This window comes from Neodiprion lecontei, chromosome 4 (genome assembly GCF_021901455.1).
Source record: "Neodiprion lecontei isolate iyNeoLeco1 chromosome 4, iyNeoLeco1.1, whole genome shotgun sequence".
NCBI classification, from domain to species: Eukaryota; Metazoa; Arthropoda; class Insecta; order Hymenoptera; family Diprionidae; genus Neodiprion; species Neodiprion lecontei.
Genome location: NC_060263.1, coordinates 41828284 through 41848665, shown reverse-complemented (window position 1 = coordinate 41848665; position 20382 = coordinate 41828284). Strand labels below are relative to the sequence as shown.

The following is a 20382-nucleotide window of genomic DNA, read 5'->3' as shown; positions in this document are numbered from 1 at the left end:
TTATAATATATTATACATATATTAATCAATTGTTTAGGCACTGAAAAAGTAATTGCGTGACGAAACTATAAATATAATGTAAGAAGAAAACGTGTGTAATCATGTTAAGAAATGTGTGGTTAACAAAATTGCTTTTAAAAGGTGATAAATTTGCCTAATAATGAAATGTAAAAATTTCCGATTAGTTTGGATTAATTTACATGATTTATTGGAAGTTATACGTTATTATGAAGGGTAAGTTCGGGTGAGATAGCCATCGGTAAGAGATGGCCCACAGTATAGTACAATACAATAAAATACAGATGATACTATACTGTGGGCCATCTTTTACCTATTTATCTTTTTGGGGAACGTGAGACAATATGGCCATCATAAAGTTCTGGCGAAAAGGATTTTTTTCAACTGCTGCAATCGTTAAGAAACGATATATGTATGTACTTCAAATAATTAGAATTGATCTCATTTTGAAGAAAATAATTTTTTTTGCCAAGACGTCCCACGCTACCCCATTATAATGCACGGTGAAATACACGATAACGTACAAATCCCAATAAATCATGTAAATTAATCCAATTAAGTTCTAAAAAGACAAATTACAATGAGTAATTCATCTGCGGTAAAAACAATCAGTACTTCTCAGATGACTGTAATCTGTGATCTAATGATGATGATCATAGTTCAAAAATCAGCTTTAAAGATCTATGCATGAATTTAAGAAATAGTAAAGAGTTTACGGCTATTTTAACTTTTAACAAAAAGTGGGAATTTCCCATATTTTACGAATGGGAAATGAAAATTAAAAAATCGATCTGTTAGACTTGAGCTAGACAGCTCATATTTTGGGAGGATTTATTTCCATCAAGCGTCAACATTTGAGGGGGTGAGAGGAAAGGAAAAAAAACTTTTTTTCGAACCACCCTAAATTGCCTACAGAAGTTTAATGCAATAATCGTATTTCAATTGGATGGAATTTGCACGGGACAGTGGTTTTATTATTGCAAAGTAAAGTTTTAAGCTTAATCGCTTCCGTGCGCTTCGGGTCTTGAAACGGCACTCGCTATAACTCAGGCACTTTGATTTTCAGGTTGGTCAATGGGCTTTGCAACACAATTCAACGGAATTTTTTATCTGGCTAGTAATTTCCTATTTTTTTTTTTTTTTTTTCTCCTTTGGTGCTTCGTTCTTTCTCTCAAAACCATGAATACAAAGTCGTAATCATTTTTAAAAAAATTATACCACTTTCCGAAATACTGTGAGTAATATGTTGGTAATTCCGTTATGCAAATAATACTAAAGGTTCATTTACTTTGAGTATTTCACTATCGGCAAGAATATCAAGCAACTCGAAATACACACTTTCATTTCAATTCAAACACTTGGGTACAATTTAAAAGCGATTGTCTGAACGATATTTTTATTTTACTTTTAATTTTTTCGTGATTTTACATCGAGTCGGACAGCTTCCTGTAAGAATCAATTTCGCATCACGAAAAAAAAATAAAAGTAAAATAACTCCGGTATGGTGCAGAGTTGTGTGTATAGAGTGCGGTTTGGAGATCGCTTCCAAATTTTATGCAGGTATTGCAACAAAAGTAAGAACAATTTTTATAATTTTCGCTGACCTAGCTCGATTACGACTTGCACGCCCGTACATTCTTAATTACAATAAATACTGACAAGCTGAAGACGGCTGGAGAAAATAAATCGCAAAACTTCGCACTTGTAGAAACTTATCGTGCAGCACACACATAACAATCATACTTGCAGAAATAATCAGCTGGCATCGCTATCATTATTAAATAATCGATTAAATTAGATGTCAATTATAAAAATGTTCATAAGTACTCACTTTGTGCTGCGATTTGATGATGCTGTGCAGCTGCTCTCTGTAAAAGATGAAGAAAGATAAGCGTCACTTTTTGCATTTTCAATGTTATACAAGTTGATAACGGACAAAACAAAAAGTGATTCAAAAATTTCATCTCGTGAGAGTGTGGGTCAGGATATAATTTTCAGAGACCCGAAAGTCTATTGTTTCAGAATTACTTCATGTAGAGTCGAAATGATGAAAAGTTCAGATGTAGAAAGGTAAAGTATGGAAAACCAAAACATATAATCGTTGAAAATTTTCTATACTTTTATTCGTTCAGCCGATTTTATATTTTAGAGAAAGTGCAACGTTCGAATATTTTAGAAGAATTGAAAAATTAACGACGGAGCCAGGAATCGAACCTGGTGTCTAGAGATGCTTTACCGGAGACAAGCTCCACTATACCACCTAGCCGTCCTGACTACAATGTCATTAATTTCTCTCATCACCTGTATGCGAATTTGTTTTGGTTTCGTGCGCCGTATATTTGAATAAGTTTCAGAATTCGTCGCAAGAGGCACATTAGATATGTATGTGGCTGTTTACGAGTGTAACTCAGTACACTACTCTATTTAGCCAATTAGAACGGACCCAGCCGTCCATGAGAACGATATGAAGGAATCATATCTATTGTTTTAGCGAGAAAAAATGCTAGAGATTTTATATTTTGGATTTCCATACTTTGAATCTCATACATCTCGACTTTCTCATATTCCGACTTAGTATGCTCTAAAAAAATTTGAAATAGATTTTTGCGTTTTAGCAAATTTGATGTAACGACCCTTCCAGTATCCGATCTTTGGGAAATATTTTTAATTTCAGCCAACTCAGAAATAAAGTAATATAATTGCCAACATGATGACGATACTCGAAGTACAGATGGTCTGACAGATTTTTAAATCGACACAGCCAATCATCGGTGGTCGATTTGTTTGATTAGAATGTTATTTCCTGATGTCGTACGGCCAAAGCAAGTGGACTGCTATTGCGAGGATTCCGATTAAGACCACGCTCGCCCAAGATACGAATGCTCCTTTGTGATATGTGGACAACAGGAATTAGGATCCTCGCTATGACTTGTAGTTTTTCGCGTAAACTTCAATGTAATAATACTGTTTGCGAGCGATTTCCGTGACCGAACGTGTGACAATGAGTGGTGAAAAATACGAAAAGTGAACTGTCGACGAATTAAAAGAAGAGCAATTCGAGAAACGTTAACAGTCACATCATGTATATCCAACCGTGAATATAGGTTGTGTCTAACCACACTACTCAGTGAATCGAATTTTAATAGACTTCTTTCAGCCAATACATGCGTTGTATCCCTAAACCTCTTTAACAGATAATTCAAGTGAATAGTAATGTAATAAACATCAATACTCAGCACCGTCCGCGAGATTTTTATTAAAGAAAAAACTTCCCGGGGGTATCTGAGACGATTTCAAAGTAACGATCAACTGTTACTGGGAGCATGTTTGAAATATTACTAATTGGTGGCAGGTACCAGGCTATTATACACCGACAACGAGGAAATAAGTATCAGGTAAAAGTAGTTCTAATTTTCCAATTGGACAGTTTAGTGAGATTTCGTGACAAATACCTAACGTAGTTCAATCAACTATATCGATAATAACTATCCCCCCCCCCCCCCGCCCCCCTGTGTGCATACAAAACACACAATATATGTATATTGTTGAAAACAGTCAACTCATACAATGCTCAAATGTTGGCGGAAGTAACAGTCTTCAGTCAAGGGCTCAAAGCAACGATACAGTTAATTAATTGTTTCTACTACATTTGAATAATGGGATTCCCGATATCGCTTTTTTCGATGCACAAACGTAGAGATTACAGAAGGATATTTCTTCATTGCCGAATACGCGTATTGCTGCAAGCGTAGCCGTTCTAGTCGCATAAGCGACCCTCTTTATCTCTCTTTCCGTGGTGTCGCGTGCACCAACGAACAGATGACCCTGTAAGTAGAAATATTATTTTTGTCCCAACCGTCTGAAAAAACGCATTTTCGCGTATCTGAAGCGGGCGCAAAATTGCCGTTTTCATACACACTCGCGAGCTAGCGAAGACACGGCAGAGTTTCAGCGATTTTTCTATCAAACGGCATGGTTTGTCATCGTTTTAAAAAAAAATTACACCTGTCTATGAGTAGAAAAACAATATCGGCATTGAGACTGATGCGAGCGCAGCGATAGAGAGCAATAGTCGTCCCCTAATGATTTCACATCTATTATAATAATTGCAAGTAAAACTGTCTTGATGCTGGTATTCATGCATAGTCGGATCTTGTGTTACAGAGAGTCTGGTTAGTTTTACGATTCGCCGTGTCTTGTGCGATGGAAATTAGATGTACCCTCGCTCTGAAGTTGTGGATGAGATTTTTTTCAAAATAGCATGCTTCTTGAAACCAAAATCCATTGACAAATGTTCGAAAAAGTTTGTTAGCAGGTTAAATGAAGAAAATTGGAAAAGAATTTAACATGGGGATCAAAAGGATAATATCGAAATTTCGTACATACACTGGAAGTTCTCAAAACTGACAAATGGGATCGAGATGAATATTTTTGCGCATAAGTAAGAAACTGTGAGGTAATTTATGGAATTCATGCTATGTTACGTCATTAGCTTTATGCAGAGAAAGCAATAAAATATTGTCAAGTATTTACAACTTCCGGATGATTTCGGTAACTTATGTTGCCAATGTGTGGCCTCTCGGAAACCAATAAATAAAAAATTTGCTAAATAACCCAGTTTGTTAATCCCCTGATTTTTTTAACTTCTTGTTTCGATGTTTTCAGAGAAAAAAGGACGTATCGTAATCACCCCTAATATGAAAAGTTTTGAAGTCTAAAGAATCGCCTCCAAACATTTTGAGATGGACGTCTGCGTGCATGCGTGCGTGCGTGTGTATTTGTGGGTGTGTTACCGGATTTTGATGATTTTGGTTTAAACGGACGCGGCTTTTCCAAACTAGAACTGACTAGATTCTAACTTTGATTGCTTCGGCACTTTTTGAATCATTTAAATACCAAATTTATAGAAAATTAAATAAATATGATATCTCGAGAAGGGATGAACGTATTCGAATGAAAATTGGTACCGTGCGGTATTTTGGGTCACTGACTACGAATTTGACATTGGGCTTCCAAAGTGCCAATGAGATAATGACATTATTATTATTATTATTCATATTATTATTATTTTTAGCTTGAAACTAGTTTGAAGCCGGGAGGTATACAGTCTGGCTCATCAGCCCAGAATCACTTGTTTTTGCTGGGTTATCCATAATGATTTATCATCTCCGAATTCACAATGCTCACGCTCGGGACTTGTTGACGGAACGAAGCGTGACCGCGCGCTACTGCATTCCCTATACGGTAGTTGGTGGGGAGAATAGAGTCACTGATCCTAGTAACTTTTAATGCAGTGACCAAACGCGCGGCTAGCATAAAAAATTTTATTCGCGTAGCAACGAGGGTACCTCCTGCATACCGCCTGGGTTGGACCATATTTAATTACCTACATGTCAAACTAAAGCTTTCGTTTCCACACAGAGTGAGTCGTGCATGCGTCACTGACCAATTACGGAACGGATTATTATTTTCCGAGTGAAAATTTTAATATAACTAGATTCTAAATGATTTCCGTTAGGCTGCTGCGTGCAAGTGCTTGGAAGCTCTGCAAAGCGCTACAGAGTAAACGTATTCGCTGCATTTCCGTCGGTATGGCCGCAAATTTCCTGCCCACGTGGTCATTCGCAACTGCTTGCAACGTTGCCAAGCTCCTAAATTATTATGCAGTGGCGTCGTACCGAAGACCTATAGGATGAACTGCGCACGAGAGGCGAAAAAGCAAACGCTGACGAGAGGGAGCGAAGGAGCGTGTTTCGGGGCTGGCTCTGCCTCTTTTTTATGCATAGTCAGTACTCGATAGAAGAGGACGGAGCGTACAGAGAAATCCATCCCTTAAAACGTTGCGTCGCGTCGCGATATAATATGTTCCATTTTGTAGGTGGATATATCCGTTGAGCCAATTGCAGCGTAAAAGTCACTACCACCAGCCTTAAGTGGATATGTCAGTATGACTCTATCATTTTTTTATTTGTTTATTCAGTTTCGGAGGAAAGCTTTAATCCATGGTTCAAAAGTTCTGCCATCGACAGTTGTTATAACCGTGGAGAAAAATTGGAAAATAATCAAAGTGCACGCATTTATAATAAAAAAAAAAAAAAACAACCAAGAATCAACATTAATAAAGTTTCAATACTGTAAACTCGAAACTGCGTGTGAAAATTTTCTTTCAAGAGACCGTTGTTTCCACTAATTATTTCGACTCGGACAATTTTACGCCCGAAGCGATGGTAGAGGTGATGAGCATTAAATAATTCGCGTTGTTTACAAGTTGATAAAAAAAAAAAAAGAATATAATCAGTAAATAGTCACGCCTTGAGATAGGGTAGTCGAAATGGTAAGCGCTGACGTGTAAGAAGGAGTCTGCTTGTTTTGGCCGTACTGTGACAGTTGAAACTTCGAAGCGAATTCAGGAGGTGACAGAAAACCCCTTATAACATTTAAGGATAAGTATTTAAGGGGGGTGGGGATGGCATCTGTTCACCTATTACCGATAGTACTGTATAGTAGAAGTGGCAATGCAGGAAAGGTTTCAAATTACATTTTGCAAGATCAGACGGACACCGGATGCTTCCAGGCTCCTGGAATCCAAAGAACGACTTCTAGGTTTATTGTTAACACCAAGATAATCGCCATCTTTTTTGCCACTTTTGATCCAACGAAAGTACGACGACATGTTTTTAATTGAGGGGCGTACACCGTCGCAGTTTATGTCTCTGATTAAGTTCACAGCACTTGCGACACGTTGACACCGTTTGTCGAAACTTGCGTTGATAGGTATCAGTTAAGTTGTTACCAAAACTGCAAGGACGTTGATGCAGTAGTGATTCGCGGTATGATCGGGTATCATAAACCAGTACTAATTCCGTAGTACAATTACATGGCGATTTTTACCTTATACGCGTTCGTATAACAATAGTGCTCCGTCTATTTAAACCATACGCACTATACGATAACGGCAAATTTTAAATTTCTCTAAGAATTGTTGCAACCTTGAAAAGGTCTCTCTCAGATCAGTTTCTGTCGCCTACGCATAGCTCAACAGTGTTTTCACCGAGGAAGACAATCGATGATAGTATAAATGTAACGTCAGTTCATACGGGAGAGTACCCTGAAGTTGACGGACAGCGCGTTAAACACAATTAAGAGATGAGTATGCTTATCAATTATCACTGATGTGTAGTCAACACTACCGCCGTGCTGTCATAATTCGTGTCAACGGGATTGCTTCAACGTTTTATGCCTATTCTTAGAACTTTGATCGAAGCATACGGAGAGGAATTTTATGTGTCAGTCAAAATTGCTGCAAAAACCGTGACATAATTGATCAGCGTTCTCGTGATATGAGAAAAGTTGCGCGTGGGTACGATGTGAAAGATCGATGTCGCAGCCTTGGCGCCAAAATATAACGCCACTATTACACATACATGTGTGTAAAAAAGTATATACGTCATCCCATAGGGAATTAAGAGAAAAGAAATCACGGTCGATTCCCCGCTCTTTCCAATTTCTTTAACGTTGGTATACACCTTGTCTCATCAGGATACGTACAAATGTGTACTTGTTAATATTATGTGCTTTCTAATTAGTTTCATACAAATCCAATTGACCTTACTATTTGGCCTCAGGAAGTGGAAAAGCCGGCATCGAATACCTCTGAATTATCAACAATTTTTTAGTATTACATTAGGAGTGTGCAAGTAGTGTAAAAATTTTCCATAGGTTGCAATATTGCCAATAATCACTTAGATCCAACGATTACATTAAATTCTTCCAAAGCAGAATGTTATTCAGTTGGGGATGCGTGTCTTATTGCTAGGGAATAATAATTAAACATTCCCGGCGCTGAGTAATTTCATTATTTACCCAGTTTCACGATTAAATGCAAGCCATACGGTTATACCCTTTGGACCATTTCTCATTCCTTAGGTTTTGAAAGGGGGCTTGATAAATGGTGAGAATATACGGTAAATACTGCGATTGATGAAATAAGTGAAGAAAGCGAAATTAAATTGAAACTTGACCCATTTCAGGTTCTGGATGTAATATATTTATATCTCCCCGTTGTCGCGTCGACGGCTAAACAGCTCGGTTATTTCCATTGCAAACATCGCATTGTTGGTAACCCCAGGTTACATCGTACGATCATCGCTAAGGTGACGGTTAACAAAAAAGCAAGGCGTAGTAAGCGTGATGTGTGTGCGACCGTGGTCTTACACCGTTAAATCTGAGTGCGTAGGACGCAAAAATTTGTCTTTCTTGTTTGTTAAGTTCAAGTTATTTTATAACGCCGCTTCTTGTAAAATTACGGCAATGAACTCGTCTGTGTGATAGCAATAAATGAACCGTAAATACCATCCGAATGAAGAACCGAGGTCGTTTTACTTAATCGGGACAGAACTTTCTTCATCCCAGTCTCAAAGGATTGAGTAGACTGATTACTTATTTATGAGTCAAAGTATAGAATTACAGGTGATAATTTCCGTTATTTCAAATTTTCACGTCGGCAACAATCTCATACCTGATTCAGTTCAAGTTGAAACTTACAGTCAAATTCAGTGATTAAAGAATCTAGCTTAATTTTTTGTTGACCCTTATTCTTTTCGATTCGGTTCTTGGGATACTCTCCGAAATGTTCGGCAAGTACCTTCTGTCGATCAGCAGTCCATCTATCTCTGATGCGCTGTACGATAACCCCGCATGCCGTTCGCGGTTGTTATTATAAATCTTTCGAGGGTGAATTCAGTAGCCGCTGAAGGAGTGTTGTGCGCCTTACAAGTTTGTAGATTGCTGAATCTGTCTATAGATTACATCAATGTTAAACACGGAATATCAGAATTTCAGTGAGAGAATTTAAATGCCTGAGCTACGATGGAGTATACGCACGCATCCCATTTTATGTGACAAATAAACCGTTCATTACCGCATCTTTCGTTATTTTTTCCGGAAGCTGGTTCCGTAAGCTGTTGTGAAAACCGATGAAATATTAAAGCACTCGTTTTAGGTAAACTAATGTTCCTTGACGAGGGTATAAGTAAATACGCGATTCGTACAACGAAGACGCAGTGGTATCCGCACCGACGTTTCATGCACGATAGCCGAATAATTAACTAATACGGTATTTTATCGAGTAATTTTTTCACCGCTACAGAGACCACAGACAGCTGCATTCGTCACAGAGCAATATATTACTTGCGGCAACCAAGTCTATACCTACGCATATTGCAATCGTACAATATAATACGTACAGTAGGCGCATTAACTTGGTCTTGCTACTTTCAAAATTATCGCTATTTATTGTACCGACTTTTTGCCCACTACAAACCTGCCTGCCACTATTCTAATTGTTAACGAGATCCTGTTGCCTAGTCGTCGTCGTGCGATTAAACAGATGTGAAACAGCTGTGTAAATGAGATTTAAGGATGTCATAACCCCCCCTCCCCCGCCGCGCGTTCATGCTGACAATTTTCTACATAGCTTCTAGCTACAACAACTGTATAAATTTCCGTACATACTCGCGTTGCTTTGGTTAAGCAACAGCTGTGCGTACCTGGTACCCGTACAGGTACTTGGCAACTCGTCAACATACGCGTTCAGACAAGCCAAAGATAAGTAAAAATCAAAATGAATTACGATTAGTTCTTTAACGTAGTGCAAACTGTGTTCAACGTCTGAATATGCGACGCAATTTTAAGGAATACACGACGAGAAATGATACGGCCGAGTGTTTCACCATCGATAACACATGCCCATTGGTAACCAGATGGTAGCGATGCAAGTTTATAACGTTCTTTCTACTGTACATTGATTGCACTCAAGCGGATTTTCGTTGTTATCTTATATGATTTTTTTTCATTCCATCGCTTCGAGCTCAACCTGTGAAGAGAAGAAGCAGGAATCGCAAATAGCGTAAGTAGGTATTAAAGTGCCGTACTTCGAAATAATATTTAGGGGAGAGATGGGTAAAATGGGCCCACTGAGGGAGGAATAGCGTTGGACCAATTTCTATGACGCAATTTGATTGTTTTGGGCCTCAAAATAAATTTCATGCGTTATCGGCATTTTTTGAAACTCCATTTGATTGTATAGGGGGCAGATTTTACCCGCCAGGGCCTCTTTTGCCCGCCTCTCCCCTATATACAATACGATGAAGTTTTCTCGACCGATGTTAAGAATATAAAGGTAACGAAATCTTGGGTGTTTTGGTAAATTTTCAATGTAAATTACGTATTACATTACTATAATATTATATTACATAAATTGTGTATGTATATTATTGACTTCTCCGCTCACGCGCCCTCACACAACATCTAGAAACGTCAATAGAAGTCTAACTTTTCAACCGATGATGGCCGGCCGTACACGACCGAACAATCTTAATAAAATATTACATTGAAAATTGACCGCAACACCCAAAATTTCCTTACCTTCTTACATAGACGATACGTAGACCTACGGGTCTCCAAGATCTCTGCACAGACACCGCGAGAGTCTTGTGAAACAGGTGGTTCTCGCGTGAACCATTGTGCAGTGAGTTGTCCGCTTCTGTATACCGTAAATGTAAAATTCATCGAATAATTCACAAGACTTCCCGGGATGGATATTATACATTAGGATGAAGTTAATAACGTTACTGTAACGTTGCACGTTTAGGGAAAATCGCTAATTCGCGCCTTTATGACTTTTCGAAATTTAGTAAACGAGTATAAACAAAATACACACTGACTCTGAAAAGCCAAAACCTTGAAAGTCATTCTAAAATAGTTCAATAATGATTTTTTCTCCTGATATATCGTTTCGTTAACGTTACTAACTTGAGCTTCGTTATTCTACACAATAATACCACTATGTGCAGTCACGAACGGTGAAAATTCATAATCCAACGACATAACTGTTTGTATAAGGTTTTTTTTCCACACCACAGTTTTTATCAGTCAGGCTTGACACTATTCTTACTCTTGACAACTTGCTAATGTTTCTTCGCAACCCTGGTATTGGTTATGAGTAGATCATAGGGGTACAGATATATGGTTTTATGCTTGCATTTTGTGTGATACATGAGCTTAGACCGCAAATCTTCATGCCTAACGGTTCCGCTTTGGCATACTTTTTACACCTGTACGCATTATGTTCGGTAGAATTTCCAGACTTCAAGAGTTATTCCTATGACCGCCGAATAAATTACACACTGTTTGGATGTGCGTCACTTAGCTGACGGATAACGAATGCTAATTGATTTACCGCATACGTATCTTAATTATACACACGCGTATACGATATATAACATGTAAGTTTCAAGTTTGAGTCGTCTAGCACTGAGAATATTAATAACTTTTTCGACACCTATATGTACACCTGATTAGTAACTGATAAAACAAAAAAATTCCTGCGACGTGAAGATTTTCATTTTCGGCCGAGTTGTAACTATTTCAACGTGAGTAATGGGATTATGCATGCAGATTGGAAAAATTTATATTCCGATAGAGAATGTAAGGAGTGGAGCATCATCGACGATGTTTAGGAATCTGTACTATCTGACTGCAGGTGAAGGGTTAGCTGGTTAGCACCTGATTGTAACCTGCAACGATTCGCCTGGTCGTACAATACATTTTAGTTCCGGTTACCGCTCAGTCCTTGACTATTTTCATTTTTTACCACAATCGAAGAATATAATTCTAGGTACAAAGTGAAAATTGTTTTTGTAGCTGTTACCAGAAAGTCTAGTATCCGTTACTATTCCTTCTCGTTACGATCACCGTTACTATATTTTCTTTTAACCGTTGCGAAAATTTAATGCTTGTGCAAGAATAAATTGACGTTAAAGCCTTGATTAACTAAAAAATTACAGTAAACCGAACAAACTGATTTTGCTTTGCAATAACCAAAAAAAGGTTCGACAACAGCGCAAAATGGTTTCGTGTACCTCGTTTTTCGTAATTCCAACAATATTCAAACAGTTTGTTTTAACGATACCTGTTTTGTTGAATTTTTCTAGTTACTGTATCAAATGAAATTTTTCTCAGCGTGATTTGGACGTAGATGTGAGTGTAGAAAAATCTAAGCTCGTAGAAGTTGCGGTGAGAAATTGCGGTTTTATGTTACAAATAAAGCCGAGTCAACGACAAGGTCACCGGCAAAATACATTTCAACCATTATCAAAGGAGGCACATTTGAACTACACGAATATGATCATTTACGCTGCAGTGACGAGTGCGAGTCTCCGCATTCGCGGTCTATTGGCTATGTGCATCACCTCTTGGCTCGTGTCAGGTGGATACTTGGTAATATGTATGTAGTTCCCCTATCATAAGGAGTCATTCAACAGTTTCCTCAAGTACCGCGGCATACCAGCGAACCGGTAGCCATTTTTCAATATTACAACATGTTTAATATCACAACGATGTGCGTAGAAGCGCATAACAGACGTGTAAAGTCTGTATAATATAGCATATTTATAATATACTGTATTGGGACCGTGCAATCGTGTTCTCGTATATCACTACTATATTATACCGCGATAAAATGAAGCGAGTAAATTTTTAGTAAGGCTGAGTCGGTGACTGTGATGAAAGAAAATGCACACGCGTGCCCCGCACTCGCGGCCGCTTATACTCAAGCTAACGTTGGAAGCAATTTGTCATTGAACAGTATGCAGGTTTTGCGAGTGAACAAGTCGCCGCGTGGAGGAGAGTGACGCTCACGATCAGCGAGTGCCGCAACGCTTGAGCGACGACTCTGAACTGGAACTGATTGCGAGTGTACTAGACAATTACAAACTTGCGCTGTCTCCGTAGTCGTTCCTCCCACCGCAACACGCCACGCTACGCCAGACCACGAGCTTCAGCTCGGTGGTATAATTCGCGGACAAACATAAATTGTGCAAGAGGCAAGGTGTCTTTTATTCCTTCTTTACCGTTTCGCTTCCGCAAACATGTGTCGAGACAAAAAAAAAAAAAAAAAAAGAGGTGGCGCAGAATGAGGAAGAAAACCCACAGTGGTCGGAAGCTGTACAGCCCACGAGTGAATGTCCAGATTCCTCCAATTGTAAGAAATTTTTGGTCTAGCTTACTTTTTTTTCACATCTGACGGACGGCTATTACCGCGTCTTATTCACCTACATATCTGTCTGGCACTGTTTGTACAACTGTTCAACCGCACCAATTAACGCTAGCAAGATAACGACACGTGAGGATCTTTCGTCAGTTTTGGGAGGTAAATATGCGCTCCGTAAGCGTAAAAAAAATCCGATTGGGTGTTGCAGGGAAGCGTATAGCACACACACTACATCACGCTTGAACAACGCTACATTCGATGGTGAAGTGTCATCATTCCATTTGTTCGAAAAGTTGCACATTTTCATTCTTATCGTCATTAATTGTTTAGAGGGTGGGTCGGGGCGACACGAGCACCCTTGGAAGTCTTGTTTTGTGACAAACTGGTACGCAACATCGGTTGGGCATTTTGAATGAGTTGATATAAGTATATATATTGTAAAGCAAGTGGGTATTTTCGTCGCAGATACGGGAACATCGTTGAACATGGATATTCATTCTGGGGACATTCGACAAGTATGTTCGATTTGTTTTTGTTTTTTTAATTCTTTTATAGATTTTAGTCCCCTCCTCCCCTCATATAACGATATTGGTTCGTTCACTTCAACCCCCCTAAAATGTCACATAATAAAGCGACCCCCCCCTCCCGCAGCCGCCGCCGCCGCCGCCGCCGCCGTCGCCGCAGCTCAATGATCATATCATAGTTATCCACGGCCTCCTCAAAAGTGAACGTATTCGTTGAATGACCCCCCTCTAAATCAAGGATATTGGCTACTGGCATGAAAGTGGGGAGAAATGGATGAAAATTAATCGGGATATCGACATAGCGGATATTAAATAAGGGAGAAAGACGTTGCCCGTCTCCTCTCTCTTGCCCCCGATAATCTTACTTGATAAAAAACAAAAAAATTAAAATTCAATTGCTGGTCGTATTTAAAGGAAGGTGGGAGTGTCGACAAAGTAACCAAATCATATTTTAGTTTGCTTTTCTACACAGTAACGAAATCGTGTCAAACTGCGAAATGATGTGGTGTTGGCTCAAACAAGGTGAAAAAGTTTACGAAACACTCAACATACTAGTAACAGATTCTCACTTGCTTTGATGTTATGGTATGATAGTGATATCTGAATCTTCTATGTTTTCGGTATTTTCACATCAAGTTTGCGAACTTTTCTCAATTACAACGGAAGCATAAGTGTACTAGTAAATTCTATGATTTCCCAACATTTGAAGCTATTTTATTACTCTGGAAAGCAAAAAAATATGTAAAACACGATTTGCTCACTTCGTCAACACTCCGACGTCCCCTTGAGCCACTACTGCGAGTAAGCTTTGAGAAGTTGCCGGCTATAGAGGGGAGCGCAGAGAGGTGAACGTGGTAGAACGTGACCAAACTATACCGAAGATAGCCGACCGTCACACGGGTTAGTTTAGACCTTACGATTAGACTATGATTTAGAAAATCGGTACGGACCATCGGAGTGGTAGGGATGTTCCAAAGTAATGTGACAGGGATGGCTTACGATGTACAGACGTTTACGAAAACGTCTCGTGCGTGCTAACTTTTAAAATCTCGTAAGCCTTTGCGATTCAGTTTTACAATATTGCACAGACTTTGGAACACAAACGTGGCAACGCTGGTCTCAAATTTGGCAACGTTTACTCTCCTAAGGGGGGCGTAGCTTCCTTCCCTGACGCATTAGTTAGCCTCTTCCGTCTTTTTCTCATTACCCGGCGGTAGACCTCCCAACACTTTAGCATAGACAATGCCTGGTCCAACTTGTATGGCTTAAGGACGAATTTCTAACTAATGATCATACGAGCAAGAAAGCGATAGAGTACGTGTAGAGAATGGTGGCAGTAGAGCGTATGTCGCACAAGTGATGGGTTTGTGGTCACTTATCAGGCAGAGAAGAAAGTTCAAAGATTTCTCCCTCTCTCTTTACACCACAATCGGATAGACATGTTCTCAATGCCGAGTTATTTTTCGTCATTGCGAATGAAATATAGTTTTTCCAATTCAAAATGATCTCGAAGAAGCCTGATAAATGACCACATACCTATCCGTCATGCGTGCAATAATGAAAATCGGTGAATTTTTCATTATAACAATATAGATAATCATATAATTTAATGCGTACTTTATTCCATTTTTTCCTAGATCCCACAACTCCCGCCGAGTATCAGGTACAAAAAATTTTTCAATTCATATCTGGCTAATTATTATTTTTTCAAATTACTTCAATTTTCGACGAACACAGGTATAATCAATACACCGAAGTTTGAATGATATACGTGGCAACGAAGATTGATTTCGATAAATATTGGGAATGCGGGTAACGCCGGGAAAGAGCCATCTTGGGGTATTCTATCTTTTCTATTCAACACCAGTGCGCAGCCGTACAGTCTGCCTCAACACCTATTATATTATGATTCTTTCGTGATTTAACGTTGTGCTAGTGATGCTGCTCGCTGATATAGAGGTATATTATTTTTTGACCCAATTGTACGAGGAAAATATAGATCACTCGTTTGATAACTCTTTCACGCGCTTCAAATCTAAATCCTCAATATCATTCTTCACAGTGAAAACCGCCAAACGTACTCACAATCTAGCATGGCTTACGTATTGAATATCGCATGATATACTTGCTGTGAGCAGTGTCTATGGAATCACTGTACCCAGTGATTTTCAAGTAGGCAATAAAAAAATATACATAATATTTACGCATCCGTATACACGAATGCAGGTATATATACTCAAATGAATTATCATCAGGAATTAATTAATCACGCCTATATTTCGGAGATGCTATTTCGAGTCTTTATTAATTGCTAATTGAATCACTAATAGTTGGTCGGCGGCCAAAGGCACTCAATCTACTAGATGCGTAAAGTAATCCTTGACTTATAATATTCTAGTATTAGCTAATTTTAATAAAACGTAAACAAGTTTTTCATTAGTTTAAAATTCAGTGAGTCGAAACGTACTTGAAGCTTTAATTTATGATTTGCCTGGTGATTTGCCATATGTAATGTTGGTTTCGAAGGAAGAAAGCAATTATGCATAGCTGTGAGAGTCACCGAATTCTATCAGTCTCTCCACATATCACCCAAAAATCCAATTTCAAAATTTCACTCAGACATGAAATTCATTACGTTCATGACATCAGTGACCTTTTTACTATTAACAAATTACGTAATTTTTGATGCGTAAACATGTTAGCTACCCCGTCCCGTATCAGCCTTAAATATTTCGTAGTGCAGTAATTCCAGAGAAAAGTGTGAAGAGAAAATGAATGAAAATAAGTAATGATCGATAGCATATAATGGCGCATGGCGTGCGTATCAGATAGGTCAAAGAGGAGATGAGTGGATTCCACCGCCAAGTAGTCATGTACATGTACGGAAATTAGCTGCCGCACGATCAATTTCCATATGTGTAAATACAAAAAGGTCTATAATGAATAAATAACATATGTCAGCTGGGCTCTGCTTTACTTCTTCGTTGTACACTGAGAGAAAAATTTGATGGTTAAAATTTGTGCTAGATGAATTATTTGCCACATCGAACAATCGCAAAGAAATATGCCACTGTGAATTGGCAGGCGGGTTCAATGGTATTAGACGACGAATGATTTGGTTCTGCTGATTGAATCAGACAGATTCCTGGAGCTCCTTCAACTAACTGCTAATCTTACTTCTCTCGCGAGAAGAGATTTTTAACGCGTTACAGAGAGTATTTTGCCACTGCGATAAAATTTTTTGTTAGATTTAAGATGTAACATATTTGATAGCGGTAATAAATTAATAGGTCTGTTGATCCAATCTTAAATTTCGTAAATTTTACGAATCCCCACCCACCGCAGGATTTAGTGAACTCTGTGAAACGATTTAGTTGAAGCTACCAGTGTGTATACAATATTTTGATAATACTGTTGCGAAGGGTGAAACCACCCGTTACGCCCCCCACATGTTACGAAATGAATAAGGTTACTGCGTCAAACGATATTATTATAAAAACAGTCTTTCTCTTGACGTTAACTTGAGACCACGTATTTCTTTGAATAAACGAATTTGCCTCCTATTTTTCTGTGTTTCACTGCACTTGCTCTATTATCGGAGAACATCTTTATTTTCTCGTAACCCAAAGTTACAATAACACGAAACGAGTATTATTTTATTAAATTGATTAAATTTAAAATCGAGTATTAATAAGTATATTTTAACAAAATTAAATTTTTTTGCAATTTTGAAACATATATTTCATCAATGTTCGCATACACAAAAAAATATTGTGTGAAAAAAAGATGCTGATTTTGAAAGTTAATATACCAATGCGTTATGAACAGTCATCGCTCGGACAATCTCAATGAGACACTTGATCTGAGGCCGACGCAGAATGCGTTTAGCATTTACGCAGTAGAATCTCTAATACCACGATTTCAATCGGACTTGCTTAATAATTAAACCTTACCAACGAACGTTAATGTCGCCCGTCTAGTTGGTAATCGACCGAGCAAAGCGTCGGCAAGGCAGACGCGTATTCCGCATAACCGTATAGGCTCAGGGCATGTCCGTTTATTTCTTCAATGCCTAGCTCGAGACACGTGTATACCTTCAATTATTTTAACTTAAGTGAGCTGAACTCACCGCTTTCCGCTTGTCTTCCGTGCTGACGACACTGTGACTTCGATGTCTAATGAGATCCATCACTTTGCTGACAGGATTCCGACTGCTTTCCGATCCAGCCCGCGGCCGCGAATATTGCTCCTTGCCTCCCTCTTTTTGCAAGTCCTTGCTCTCCTTCTGGTCCTTATGATCTTTGTGATGATGCTCCTTCTCCGAAGTTACGTCCGAAGAGGAACTAACGTGAGCACTCCGATGCAAAGAATGCTGCAACAAATTGAATACAGACGTTATAAGAAATTAAAACAAAACGAAGCTCGCAAAGTCCTCCGAGAATATTACATTACTCGGACGCACATTCACCTCACACAGTTCTTCTTGAAACATCCATACGTTTATAATTTGAAGTCGGACCAATGTAAAGAAAAAAATACTGACGAGGATATAGTGTGTTACCTGTACGGCGTTTTTCATATTCGTAATAATACTGGGTTTTCTGGTTTTACTGGCGTCCGATTTACTCCGCGGTCGAAAGGCGTCGAAAAGTGCCGGTTTTCTCGTGGGGCTCGCTGTGTCATCGCCGCTCTTCCGACGCTCTGTACTGTTGCTACGACTGTTTGACCCTGATCGTGTACTTGCGGACTTTCGCCCTGAAGCTTTGACAAAACCGGAGGAAGAACTCAATTGATCACTGTGAGGCTGAGGTAATGGTGTAGATTTACCCGAACCTGGAGCACTGCCTGTTGAGGCTTTTCTGATGTTCCTCGAATGCGATCCCCAGGTACCTGGAAATCCATATTCACCTAGTCTGTTGCTTCGGCTTTATTGCTGTTATTTCGTTTAATTTTTTCAAGCATTTGTTGTATCTTATTTATTGGATCATTCATTTTGTTTCACTCGCAGTTGAAGTTGATAAAAAGGATTACGGTTCATGCAAACGATCTATTTAGCTTACACCTCTCCTTGTGCAGAATTATTTCAGTTTGAACGTAATCATAATCACATGGATAGTAGTATTATCCAATGTCAGTACACTTGACTACGTTCATGAATTAACAGTTGATACTGCGGTCTGCGTGCACTTCTAATACTTCTTAGGTATATCTAATATGTACGCATGCGGTATATATTCAAAATATTCAATATTTTAACAGAAAACAGATTGACATGCCGACATCAATTTAGTATATTTTGGGGGAGAGAGTACAATGAGTACCATAGAATTGCATCTCAACACTATCGCAGCAATATGTCGAATACGCAACTGAGCAGGTATACACGGTACAAGCATCGGTATTGGTATATACTTACCAGCACGTGGTCTGTGACCCTCATCTTGCCCGGACTGACCAGATACGTCGGTATCTTCGGTTACGATTGTTGGCAATGGTTGCGAACCAAGTTCCTGCAAGCATCACAAAAAAATATCAGGGGATGTCTCGTTTTCATGATTATATTTTTTCACGCCATGTCTATATTTTCATCATCTATAAGGCTGCCTATAAATCGAATAGAGTGAAGGTTACTCTATGGTCAACAATGAGATTATACTTATTTGGGGAGATTGTTTAGAAAAACTCCCGCAATTTCTTCAACGTCTGTATCTCATTCTCACCAATTAAATTCTGATGCCGGGGATTTCATTTCGTTAACTTGGAAGTATTATCACGACGAATACGAGAAAAAATGTTTTGTAACTGATAAATCTGGTAATCTGATACTATGAAATTTTCGTTTCCATTATCTTTTCGCTTCGGAAGCTTAAGGGAAGCTGTAATTTTTGATAAACATGATTATGTCCGAATCTTCAAGCATACGCACTTGAAGTAGGTATTTACTCGTTATGGCCATCCGACGACCTTGCAAACAAAAGCGGGACTCAGAAATTGGATAATTAGCGATGACGTTGACAAGTTCCACAAAGATGTGATACTGTCTAGATAACAATACAACAATACAATGATCGAGCTAGACAACAACGCCTACGTCAGACTTTATGCACCAGCATTTTCAAGTCCGCTATGCGTTGGCTGAAGACCTGTGTATAAAAACTACATACATATGTGTATAGATAGATATATGCGTATCAGTCAACAAGCATGCAGTGAATTTGAAACTTTTCCATAATACCAGAGAGAATGATGAACATGATCAATACAATACTGCACTTCCAAAGAAATCACATTATCAGTGTCACATGTGAATTAAGGAGGCTGGGGGTTACAGTTTGGTCGGCTTTTAAAAATATATAAATTGGTCAAGTTGCAAAGTTTCTCGGATGCTTGTTTTTCCCAAAAACCACGGTGAATGCCATGCCCCGTGTACCAACTCGCCCCAGTCTTGCGTACTGTTTAAGTAACCTTTGTGAGATTACTAAAACTCGCTAATTTACAGTAAATTATTGCGATTTCGTAATCCCTCAACAACTCATGAAACTTCAAAATTTTTATTGATTTCATAAATGTATTTCAAAGTAATGTAAATTGAACAATGAAGAATTTTATAAAACGTACTATAAAGTTTCGTTTTCATGGAGCAATACATTGCAAGCAATATTATTTTATACTCAATTAATTAATTACTGAAACTAAAAATCGAGTAAAATATTCATTAAAATATTGATGTCACCACATTTTACATTTGTGAGATAGTTTTAAAAAGGCCAGTTTTAAAAGGAAAAGCAG

General features: G+C 38.6%; 1 protein-coding gene across 4 annotated transcripts in view; it reads right to left on the bottom strand.

The window, feature by feature from the left end:
* LOC107228007 (dentin sialophosphoprotein) overlaps positions 1-20382 on the bottom strand; it is a 75149-nt gene that overhangs the window by 38926 nt on the left and 15841 nt on the right. For all 4 annotated transcript variants that reach the window (XM_046738076.1, XM_046738077.1, XM_046738078.1 and 1 more), the window contains exons 4-7: positions 19010-19103; positions 18155-18483; positions 17723-17965; positions 1850-1886 (exon numbers count right to left, since the gene is read on the bottom strand). In XM_046738076.1, coding sequence (XP_046594032.1) covers positions 1850-1886; positions 17723-17965; positions 18155-18483; positions 19010-19103 — 703 coding nt within the window. The remainder of the gene's footprint in view (positions 1-1849; positions 1887-17722; positions 17966-18154; positions 18484-19009; positions 19104-20382) is intronic.